We start from the raw sequence: 12,079 nt of genomic DNA, 5'->3' as shown, positions 1-12,079 counted from the left end.
GAACAGACCAAAATCTGCTCTCCTGGTTCCTGCTATTGTGATCCTGCCATTTGCCTTGTTTCCTTCTCTCAGGATCCTGAATTCCACTATCTGATAATCACTGCACCCAAGGGTGTTCCTGACCTTCACATTCCCAACTAATTCTCCTTTGTTTGTGATTATGAAGTCCAGCCGAACACCTCCCCTTGCTAGCTTCTCAGTCATCTGTCTCAAGAAGTTATCATTAATGTACTCCAGAAATGTCCTAGATTCCTAGAGACTCAAGGAAAAAAACTGTTTGTCTACATAATTTCTAGGTCACCTTAATGATATTTATTGAATTCTGAATCGCACATGTTGAAATGAGAATTTAGTAAATACATTTTTCTCTTCTAGGGGAACGGCCATTTCAGTGTACACTATGTGAAAAGGCTTTTAACCAGAAGAGCGCTCTTCAAGTTCATATGAAAAAGCACACAGGAGAGAGGCCTTATAAATGTGATTACTGTGCAATGGGATTTACACAGAAAAGCAATATGAAACTCCATATGAAACGGGCTCATGGTTACACTGGTATGTAGCATAACGATAGCAATGGTGAGTGCAGAAAGCCATGTAGTTTACTAGGAAAACACAAAACGCTTGCCCTAAGGTACTGAGGGTTTAGGCACCAGTAGCACCGGTGCTGGTGAGCTAATATTTGAACACAACCCAGAAAGCAGGTTGAAACAGATGGGTTAGCACTTCTGGTTCCTGCTTTTTATGTGGAACTGTATATTGTTAAAGTAGGAAGTTCAAAAGCTATAATAGGAAAACAAACAATTATATTAGTTTTTGATTTTTTTTCAAATACTGTATAATAATTATTCAGAATCTGAGTTAGTTGTATAGTACCTTTCAAAGCAAGTACCTTTATTCCCAAGGAATAATTCCAAGATATTTGCATTTTCCTTACACTACATGTCCAATCATACTCACTTTTCTTTTTTCCCTTGTACTTTGGTAGGTCCTGTACAAGAACAAGCTAGCAATCAAGAACAAGAAGGGGAAGATATTAGTCGTGCTCTGAATTTAGAAGAAGTGGTACAAGAATCTTCAAATGAATGGCAAAGTATAGGCAGTGTTTTTCGATGACAACTTTAAATCTGAAAGCTAAAAATGTTTTTGGGACTTGAATTTCTCTATAAACAAGTTTTCAGAGAAGAAAAAGATGGATTTTACTGTTGAAGCTTCAAGCATTGGAAATATTAACAATAGAATAATATATTATAGTTTTTTTAATTATTTACAAAAATTACCTAAAAGAATCATTGTCTTTTTTTAAGCTTGTTGAAAAACATTGGGAAAACATCACTTAATCTGTGCAAGTTGTCTGTGAATCAATGAACTCAGGTAATACTGTATACAGTTTCATCTTCTAATTCACAGCCAGTATATCTATTTGAAAAATAAACTGGAACTTCATACCAGAGTAGAACGATTCCCATTTTTAAAGGAGATGAAGAATAAATTAACTTCATGAGGAAGCTATGAAGCTGTTAGCTTCCTTTTTTTTCCTCTTGTTTAAAGAAGTAATTGAGTTTGGAAACAATGTTACAAAGTAGATGCATGCAGTATGAATTAGATTTTTGTTTTTACAAGGCACGTGAAAATGCTATATTTCTGTTTTAACCATTTTGAGAATTTGAAAAAAAAATAAATTGCCATAAACTTATGGCTTTTCTTGAGTTAAGCTCTTCAGAGGGCACATATTCATTTCCATTCCAACCACAGGGGCAGTTCAGTTCGTTGTTAGATTTTACATTCAAATGCCTGAGATTTTAAACTCAGCAATAATTATTTAAAGAAAATTCAAACTAGAAGAGGTTACAAAGAAATCCTCTTTTATGTTTGCTGTACTGGATCAGCAGGTACATATCTCAGTATCTGTGGAAAGCACAGCCGTATACTAAATTTGGGAAGTAAACATGCAGTTCTCTGGTAGTGGCAGTCAGAAAGTGAGTTGCACATTAGGTCATCTATATTATACAAAATTCCCCGGTGCTGTGAACGGTTATTTCAAATCTGTAAATTCCTCATTGTTTTCTTTGTGAATTTGGGAACATGTTACTTTCATATGTTGTTGTTGAAGTCATTGTTTCAGCAAAACTACCTAGTTGACTAAGTAATGCTTTGAAAGGTGCCACTTCTTAAGTATATTCATAGCAAAGAAACACTGGAGTAAAAACATAGTCATCTTTTAGACATTCCAAAGACAAAGCTTTTTTCTTATTTTTACCTTGTTCTTTTGAGTTTTATTTATATGTTACATATATATAGATTATATATATGTGTGCTTGTATATATATATTTAAAGTTATATGAGCCTCTGTGTGGCTGATCAGTATATTTTGTAAATACTAATCCCATTTGCAGGAAGTTCATCTTTTCATTTTGCTGCAAGTACTTCTAGATCAGTGGTGGATTCATTGTACTATAATACAGAGCTGGATTTTAATTTACTTTCTGAAAGATAATTGCTCTCAAATCCAGAAAGCCCTTTTTTTGTAAATATTGTCTATACTTTGTCTATGATACAAACTAGTTATTTCGGATTGCTGAATCAAGAAATCACTGTTGTTTTTGATAGGGCATCTCTCAATTCTTTTGTTAACTCTTTGGCATATGTATATAAGTAATATAGTTGGTGACATGAAAATAACACTTTTGTTATGTGGAATATTTAATTCAAAAACATGTTAAATAATATTACTTTTTTCCAAATTCTGCTTCGTGTATTTTTTAAGCATTTGACTTGGGATTCTAGGAAACTGAAAACTGTTTGACAGAAGTGTGCCTCTCATATTTAAAGAGCGCATTTGAAGGTCTTCCAGCAGTGCCATTCCTTCCAGACAGTGTTAGTATTTCAGCTGTTTAAGAAGGAAATTTTACAGTTGTTGTCTGAAGGCATACCAACCCCTTTACACGGTGCCCTATTTACCAATAAGAAGACAGATTTTGAAGTTACACGGTCCTGAAAACGTTCAAATGGGCTGTGAGATACATGCCATGTATAAAACATTTCTCCCACTCTTTCAGAGAATAGTGTGTGTGCACAGCAAGGTTTGCTGGAGTTGATTTGTTGCATATGTGATGACGGTGTCCAGAGGTGGCCGAATACACTTCGACAGAAAACGATTTGCATGTGGTCATGTCCAGATGTAATTTCATCCTTCATACTGGCAGTGGGATTCTTGAACATGCTCTGCCTGTGGTTGCTTTGCAGCAAGTCAGAAGTGGCAGTGGTTGGCACTAAGAGATGAGATCATGTGCTAAAAACAGATCTCATGAATAAAAGGATGCATTTTTAAAATGATTACTTCAAGTGTTTTCTCGACAAGAGGCAACAAGTGTTTGTTGCAAATCTTGGAAGTGACAAATCAACAGCATGAGTTATGTAGTCACCTGACACTTTTCCTGAATTCAGTTTGCTTCTCCTTTAGCACTTGCAGTCCTTACAGTTACAGTAAATAGACTTCCTAAAAACATTTTTGTACCATGGTATTTTGTGTGCTTGCCATACCACCACCCCACCTCCTTGCTGGTGAACTTCAGGAATCCACTCCCAAGTATCCTGATACAGAGGTTTTCATAGCACATGACTTGGTGAGATCAAATTGGAAACTTTCAGAGCAATATATCTGATGTTCAGTACAAATACAGGCACTGGAACAAATATGTTAATAATGCTCTTGAAAATCCAAAGCAGATGCATCTTGTTTAGGAACTGGAAAGAACCCTTATTCGGGGACCTTGCTGAAGAGTCAGACTGAGTAGTGGGGTAAGGCAAAACAGGGCTTAGGAATGCCTCTGTTCTTTCCGGTTTGTTGCAGTAGTAGGTTTCTGCTTGCCTCAGGCCTTTTGGCATGGGTCTGCTCAAGAATTGCTTTTGGTTTGTCTTTATGTCCATTCCCTCAGCACAAGAAATGACAAACTCCTAGTGTTGGTTGTCCATTTGTACCAGAAAAATCTTTTTTTTTTCATTAGTCACATACCATATAAATTGCTGTTTTGTCAGCAAAGCTACTATTGAGTAATTAAAAAGAAAGATTTCACTCTTAAGTTTTAGTCTCACAAGACTTGTGTTGGTAAAATATTGTTTTAAATTACTGTACCTTTTCTTCCTGTATGAAGTAAACAATCAAAAAAGACACTTCCAGCCTCTGAAAAAGGTTACTGGGGAGAAGAGTGGTGAAGGAAAGGAAGAGGCTTTAGCTATGATCAGTAGCTGTACAGTGCTGTATTCAGATTTCTCTCATTTTTTACCTTAATTATTCTTTATGAGTTTTGAAGAATTCTTTAAAAATTAAATTGAGTTTTTACATGCTCTGTTCAAGGAAGACACTTTGTGCTATACTTGTCTGCAAAGGGCAGGATTTAATTGTTTATACATAGGCATTTTATGCCTTGCAGTATTCCCCTGGTCTTTAGCTGCTGCTGCAGAGACACTGGTCTCCCATAAATCCCATGTCATATTTGTCAGCCTTGTGGGCCATGTTAAGTCGCCAGCAATGTCACTAGGAGCCTGTGAACAGGCAAGTGAGTCCTGCCCAAAGTGTCATTTTCCAGTATCTTAATTCTTAATAAACTTCAGGGAAAATAATACTGTTGTGTACACAATGGATGTTATAAGAGACAAAAATTGGTCCAAGTTTCATTACAAGTTGATTACTTTATTTCAATAATGAATATTTTTAAAAGCTTTGTTCCTATAAGAACAATATGTGTTCAAATTAAATCAACTATTACGTCGCGGAGTATACATCTGAACGAAGCTACAATAGAAAAATACACATAGCAAACAATGCAGGTAACAGAAGATGTAACGCGTGTGTACGCTTAATAATTTTGGTGGTTTTTTTTTCTTTAATCTCTATGTATTTTCTATCCTCTCATCTTCCACTGCTTTGTATTAATAGACGCTGAATAGAAACCTAAAATAGATCTAGATGTGAAATGGAATTAACATACACGTTTATAGGTGACTTTTACTGGGCACTTACTATAGATGCAGTTTCAGCCTGGGAAGTATTAACTGTAGTCTACAACACATAGGCTAAAACTAAAAAAAGAAAAGAATTAATTAAGACACTTAGGTGATAGCTTGAAGGAATGGTAAGTTTAAGTAATAAAACAGTGCAATTCAGAAGAGCCTTGTATTTCTCTATGTGGCTGGAAATACCATCACCACACATTCATTTTAGTTATTTGTGAACAATTAATATCTAAATCTAACTCAGCTATAATTTATTTCTATAAGGCAACTACAGTACAACAGTTAAACGTTCACAGTAGTTTTACTATGAGTTGGCTTTGGTGCACTGCCCTGAACAGGCATCCAGATGTTATTCAGGCAAAAGCTGAGCCAACCGAATCCAACACTGCTGCAATACCAAGAACTAGGTTTGAAATTCTATCGTGAGATGTGCAGGACTATCTGAGATACCAGTACTGAAGGGCTCTCTTTCAGAAATTAGACTTATTTATGTATATGTTTGTTTACTTACTTATTTTACTGCAAAGTTAATGCTGCTGCAGCAGAGTTCGTGTGGAGCAACAGTGACGTCCAGTGGTCACATGTGCGATCTTAGATGTTTCGTTGCTGGGAATATCCCTTGTTTCTTAACATTAGTCTAACTCAAATTTGAAATCCTCTTTCTCTCCCTCATCTGCTCTTGATTCTAATGGTTTGGATGCGACGAGCAATTTTTGGTATGGAAAGCATTTCCTTATTACAGTTGCTCTGCATCGTATTGATTCTACAACATCTGCCCCCTCCCACATTTCACATACCTTGAACTCCCAATGTTTGGTAAACCTTTCCATGACTGCCTAATCCTGTTATGAAAATAAATTATTCTGTGAGTGAGAGAAGGAAGATTAAAACAAACAAAAAAAAAAAAAACAAAAAAAAAATCCCAAATTAAAAAAAACGTATTTGGATAAACAGTCCTTACAACTTCTGCACATGGTGGATTTTTTTTTTTTTTTTTACAGCAGTGTCTCAGAAATTCCTTAACAGCAGTGCTCAGTATCCAAGACGTTAGCTCTTTATTTGCAATTCTGATGTTCAGTAAAATGAAACCAGAAGACTCGAGCTCAAATCAAGGGCATGGGAGAAATAATGAAGTTCAGCGTACAGTTAGGGCATCCTGAAGAAGAATAAGTAAAGTCAAGAGATCTTGTTACTTTACATAAAAATAAGGAAAATTTCTAGTAAAGCTACTCTGTGTGTTCCTTTCATTCAACTGTTGGTCAGGGATTGCCAATAGAAGTTTGTGTAATCTACTGCATGCAGAACCTAATTGCCATTAAGTAATGGATTGCATCTAACTAGGTAATTCTCACAGTTGTTATTAATTTTAAGGCCGTTACGTTATGAAGCAGAGTACATGATCCTTGAGTGACATCTTAGAGCTTCAGCGCCTCGCAACTGGTGAACCAGACCGTGATCCAGGTCGGGAACCAGAGCCTCCCTGTGGAAGGAAGAGCAAAGTTAAATTACTTAAAAGGTACTGGATATTTAGGGCTGTGCTCTTAAAAATGTCTATCTGTAATGCAATGAAGTTATAAATATCTAACATTAGATAATAATAATAATGACTTTGCAGTGACCTCTAGTATATTGTTGAATCTTACTTGAATTTTCACTTGAAAGAGATGATTGCTTTTCATATATTTTCACTTAGGATTAATTTGTTCTCATTAAACTTCTTATACAGGACTAGGCAGTCTCTCATGAATCATTTGTAAATGAGTGTTCTTATTCAGACCTTACTTATGAGAGCAATTTATTTATTTGGACATCTTAGATGTCAAAAAAAAAAAATCCAGACCTTGCATACAAGTTGAAACGTAATCAATTTATTTGGGTAAGTTCTTAATGCACGCAGTTTTATCAACATCAGTCTTGCATGGAAGACTCTGATGCACGTAAAGAAAAAAAAAAAAAAACACTAAGAAGAAATGAAGGGCTGAAACCTGACCTACTCTTACACATAAGAAAGCTTCAAAATAGGAAAAAAAAGATTTGCTCAGAGAAGCTGTGGTGCCCCATCCCTGGAAGTGTTCAAGGCCAGGCTGGATGGAGCTTTGGGTGACCTGATTTAGTGGGAGGTGTCCCTGCCCATGGCAGGGGGTTGGAACTGGGTGGTCTTAAAGGTCCCTTCCAACCCAAACCATTCTGTGATTCTGCGGTAACTCTCAGTCTTTGAGTATATTCGTGTCAATTCGTAGATTTTAAAAAAGCCCTGTAGCAGTTTTATGGTAAAGATGATCGAAGCTAGAAGGTTTGGCATTTCTTTCTTTAAGTCATTTATTTCAATATAAGATTAGGCTGATTGGGTATCTTTTCCCATCAAACTGCAACAGAAGAATTCGTACTACCTCCTTGAAGTTTTCCAGCTCTCACTTGATGCTGCATGTGTTTGAAAAACAGCTTTACAGTGAGACATGCCCTAAGCCATGTAAAAGCCATGTAATGTATATTTTACTACAGGCGAAGGTTTTGTAATGCACTCAGTTGGAGAGTAGGAGTTTGAGATGATCAACTCTGCTGTTTGTAACTTGGATCCTCTATCTTGAAGTTAAGATTACTGCTGATAGTGTTCTTCATGTGAGATTAGTGTATTATGATTCATTACACAGTGAGTGCTTTACTACCTCTGAGGAAAAACACAGTCTTGGTTAAAGCACTGGATATGATGTGTTTTTCATGTCTTACCTAACATAGAATGTAAAAAGAAACGTGGGCTACCATGCTACCATGCTCTAGACTTGCACCAGATAGACACTTATACAGTAAGAATATTTTTTTTTGGAGATTTACACAGGTGAGAATAAGGCTTAACTGTTTGTGGGTTTGCTGTTTTTTGTTGTTGTAAAGTAAGTAATGGATTGGTATCTCTCTGTTTTGGGAATTGGGAATGTTAGCTACAGAAACAGCTGAACAACTTCATTCTGTTTGAAGTACCTACTCAGCTTGATTTGTAAGCGTACATTCGAGGATAATTGAAGTATTTCACTTTTCACTTATATTTCTAATGATTCGATTTGAAAAACTGAAATATACGACATTTTCAGATGTCTTTGCTGTCAAGAAAAAAAAACAAAATAGATTTACCTGAAGCCTAATGTCTTGTTTACCTATTTATGAGGTGATTTTATAAGACAAATTTATTTGAGAATTTCTGACAGACAGACATGCTATGCCGGACCAAAGAGACATGACAGTATCATGTACGAATATCAGCAGCTCGCTAGGAAAAGTTTAGAGGGATGAGCGAATGTGCAGTGTTGATTGTTCCAGTAGGGATTCCAACATCTAGAAATAATGAAATTTAGTGACTTTTGGATATTGTAATCTTAATAATCTATGTATTTATTTTTTAATTCTTTTCCCTGTGTTTTTAAGTTATATATTGCATACTGCTGGCATCCACATCTGCGATGGTAAGTTCCAAAGCTGAACTGGATGTTTTGTGAAAAATGTATTTCTTTTTGCATATGTTAAGTATCCAAATTAATAAGTTGATTTGAGGCCTCTAACTTGTTTTAATGATACATCTAGGATTAGGCTTTTCTCCATTTATCTTCCTTGCATATATATATATATATATGTTTATTTATTTATTTTTCTAATTTAAACTGCAATTCAATTGCTATTTCTATTGGTAGCTTGATCAGCTCATGTAAATCCTCACGCCTGACTTTTTTCCTGCTCTGTTTTCATTTATTAGCACTGGAGGGTGCTGCGTGGTGTCTCAAAGTAATGAATTGGCCAGATTAAAGATGATCTTGATGAAATGTTTATTTTTAATATGACGGTTTTCTAATTTGCCTATGTGGTTTTACAAGTCCTTGTGCCAACACCGTAGGAGCTCTCACACCTGGGGTGGGAACAAGCAGGGACTGCCCAAGTTATTACTGCATCTGTACCAAGTATTTGTGAAACTATGACCTAGACTGCATTCTGCAGCGTATCAGTGGGCTTTTGTTTTCACTACTCTAAATAAAGCCTGCTGCTGCTGAGAAATTGTCACCTTATTCACCTCCTGAGTTCCGGATCAGTTTTGAGTTCCTTAATAATGGATTCTGGTGCAGCTCTCTGTGTGGCTTTGTGGACTTACCTTCTTTCCTGGTTGTAACTGGGAATGTATTTTACTGTTTCTAGTAAATCCTATAAGTATTTACTAGGCCTTGAGATAACCTTCTGTTTTGTCCATGAATACCTAGCTCCTTCAGAAGCTTTAAGGAAATGTGGCAGTTTCAAATATGACAGGTTCTGGAGAGGACTGGCTTCTCTTTTTCCTGGACTCAATTTTTCATACTTATAGTAAATTCAATTGTACTTTACCAGTTTAAAGATTTTGGAAAGAGTGCCCTGGCCCTCATGATAGGATCCCTTATGTCCCTTGTGAGCAGATTTATGCTCATAGAATTTTCCGCTTCCTCCGTATCCTGGCTTGTGTCCTTCACCTCCCTGCAAAGAAAGATTTTCATGTATGTTGCAAATTAACATATACAAATTAGCATATATTCACATTGTAATCTTTCTTTGTCATCGCTGAAATGCAATACTTGAACGAGAGCCATAAACGTGTTGGAATAAAATAACCTTTTAAGTAGTAAGCCAGGATGAAGGAAAATATTAGGAGATTATCGGAATATACTTAAATCTGAGGGAAGCACCAATCTGTAAAAGAAGAATTAATAATCAAAAATGGATGCTCAGGATGTTAACCTGCGTGGCAAAACTGAAAAAGTTTGAAGTTTTACAAGATCTGGGATGGCTAACGCATCAAGTAAACTGGTGGTCTACTGATGGCGAAAGAAATGGTTAACAGCATGAAGGCTTTAATGTTTTTCATCTTAAAATGTACGTGTTCCTCTCCTAACAAAACCAAACCTGTGGTGGAGAAGTAGAATTGAATTAGCTGTGATGACTGTAGGAAGAACTTGTCTAATAACTGTTCAGGCAGGTCTCTCCTTACTGAAAGGGGTTGTGAGGAAAGGTAAGACAAAATACTTGAGTTAGTGGCAGTGTTAGTTTTGCAGGGTTTGCTGTGTAAGAACAGCTGGAACCATGGGGCAGCTTCCCATGTTGTCCCAGCCCCACCCTCCTATTTTTGTCATTCCCATGAAAAGAGAAATGCAGCAGATGAGTCATCCGGGAATCTTTAAAGGAGGAGAGCTTTGCCATGCAGTGGGTTTTGCTCCCGTTGTGCTAAAGCAAAAGAAGTAAGTTATCGCTGCAAGGCTGTCAAGTTGTTGGGATAAGAGCAAGCGGCATGGTTACCGTCTTAAAGTGCTGTGGGAGGAGGGAGGAAAGTGGAACAGGAAAAGCAAAATAGCAAAATTGAGACAAAACAAAATTATCACGTTGCTGCAGCAGCTTGAGGCAGCGGAGCAAGATATGCTTTGGCCTGGTAAATAAAATGGCTTTTACTGCAAGCGCGTTCATCACCTACCCAGCTAAATCTGGTGAGGGATAATCCTCTTCCCTGTACATGTAAGAAACAGAAACAACGGCATGTTGATCACTGTGGAACATAACATCTGCATGTGTGATGCACAGATGGTGATGGAAATGCAGTAAAGATAACGAAATACTGGCCGGATAACAAAGCATCGGTTGAAATCAGCAGTCTATGTACCGGCATGACATAAAGATGAAGAAGGCAAAGTTCTCAATCAAAATTACAGGAGCTTCCTTCACAAGCCATGGTTTGTCAGGGCCGGCTACTTCAGGAGCCATTGGAGCTGAGTAGATGTAGGGACAGTTCCTGGCGGGTGAGGCTTGTCTGAAAGCATTGCCCACTGTTGGGTATATTGTATATTACACGATGAAATCCCAACAGAATTGGGCTGCAAAGATCCTCGTGTGGGACTGCACTTGGCTCAGTGCCATGCAGCAAATCAGCCAGCGCATGAGGAAGAGAACCATGGCTTTTCAGTCTTAGTCCCTTGCTTGAGATTTACCCAAAGATAGCTTCTGATTTTAATTTAATACAGATAGAGAAAATTAATGAGGCCAACAGCTGAATTGGCATAAACGAGCCTACAGAAAATCTCTGGTGTTGCACGTGGCCCTGCAAACACTCACCTTTGCTTGCATTGGAGGAGGGGTACGGGGTGAGACCTAAAAACCAAAACAAAACAGAATTATAAAACCAAGGCAACAGTAAGTGTAGGTAACCATCAAGCCTTTTGCATATTATCTGAGCTATTAGACCCTAGTATTAGTTCTTGTTTAATTTTGTTGTACTCTTTATTGCCATAGCTGTTTTTAAACAAAAGGCATGTCTAAACACACCCCCTGCCAAAGACACCAGCACAAACCTTGTAAATGGTGAAGTTGTATAACTGTAATCACTGTTGTCAAAATTTGTCTGTGCTAATCGAGGGCTCACCCACTTTTTTTGTAGCATTTCAGTGGTGTTTGCATTTCCAGGTAAAATTATATTCGTATCAGATTGCATGGTTAGCTGAAAAGCACGGAACAACTCATGAGTTTCCACACAGAGGCTAACGATTGTGGGTTATTTGGTTACTGACAGATCGCGAAGAAAATCTCTCATTCTAGTAGGTAACAAGAAGAGGTGAGACTTACAATGTTCTTGAAGAAGTGGACTACGGGGTTGTCATCACCAGGCCGGCCGTGCTGAGATCTCTGGGGGATGGACCCTACGTGGCTGGCCCTGGCTGCGTGTATATCCTGCAAAGCAGAATAGGCATAGCGCCAAGTCAGCGAGAAGGGAAGGGCAGCTGGAAGCGTGTGAAGGGAAGACTCTTTTTTTTTTTTTTTTTTTTTTTACCAGGAGAGAACAAAGGAGGACAATGCCTCAGCAGTCTGCAGGGACTGCGATCTAAACTTGTCAGTGCTGCGAAGGAACAACTCTTTAATGCAATGGCAAATGCACTGTACATACATGCGTGTATGTATATATACGTTATACATGTGTATATATAGGTGTATGTATATGCATATATATAGATATAGGTGTACATGTTTTTAACATTACAGCCCAGTGTGGAACTAAGTCTGTTATGGGACAATTCT

At 37.4% G+C, this 12,079-nt stretch overlaps 2 protein-coding genes across 8 annotated transcripts in view; one reads left to right on the top strand and one right to left on the bottom strand.

The window, feature by feature from the left end:
• ZNF236 (zinc finger protein 236) overlaps positions 1-6,010 on the top strand; it is a 75,115-nt gene extending 69,105 nt beyond the window's left edge. For all 6 annotated transcript variants that reach the window (XM_066992717.1, XM_048079259.2, XM_048079256.2 and 3 more), the window contains 2 exons: positions 376-552; positions 986-6,010. In XM_066992717.1, coding sequence (XP_066848818.1) covers positions 376-552; positions 986-1,113 — 305 coding nt within the window. In that variant the 3' untranslated portion in view covers positions 1,114-6,010. The remainder of the gene's footprint in view (positions 1-375; positions 553-985) is intronic.
• The window catches only part of MBP (myelin basic protein), a 90,121-nt gene continuing 82,712 nt past the window's right edge, over positions 4,671-12,079 (bottom strand). For both annotated transcript variants that reach the window (XM_013181154.3, XM_066992718.1), the window contains exons 4-8: positions 11,630-11,734; positions 11,123-11,158; positions 10,488-10,520; positions 9,374-9,499; positions 4,671-6,494 (exon numbers count right to left, since the gene is read on the bottom strand). In XM_013181154.3, coding sequence (XP_013036608.2) covers positions 6,438-6,494; positions 9,374-9,499; positions 10,488-10,520; positions 11,123-11,158; positions 11,630-11,734 — 357 coding nt within the window. In that variant the 3' untranslated portion in view covers positions 4,671-6,437. The remainder of the gene's footprint in view (positions 6,495-9,373; positions 9,500-10,487; positions 10,521-11,122; positions 11,159-11,629; positions 11,735-12,079) is intronic.

The sequence above is a fragment of the Anser cygnoides genome, chromosome 2 (genome assembly GCF_040182565.1).
Source record: "Anser cygnoides isolate HZ-2024a breed goose chromosome 2, Taihu_goose_T2T_genome, whole genome shotgun sequence".
Lineage (NCBI taxonomy): Eukaryota > Metazoa > Chordata > Aves > Anseriformes > Anatidae > Anser > Anser cygnoides.
The sequence above is the reverse complement of the archived record's forward strand: the minus strand, read 5'-3'. Positions and strand labels throughout refer to the sequence as shown.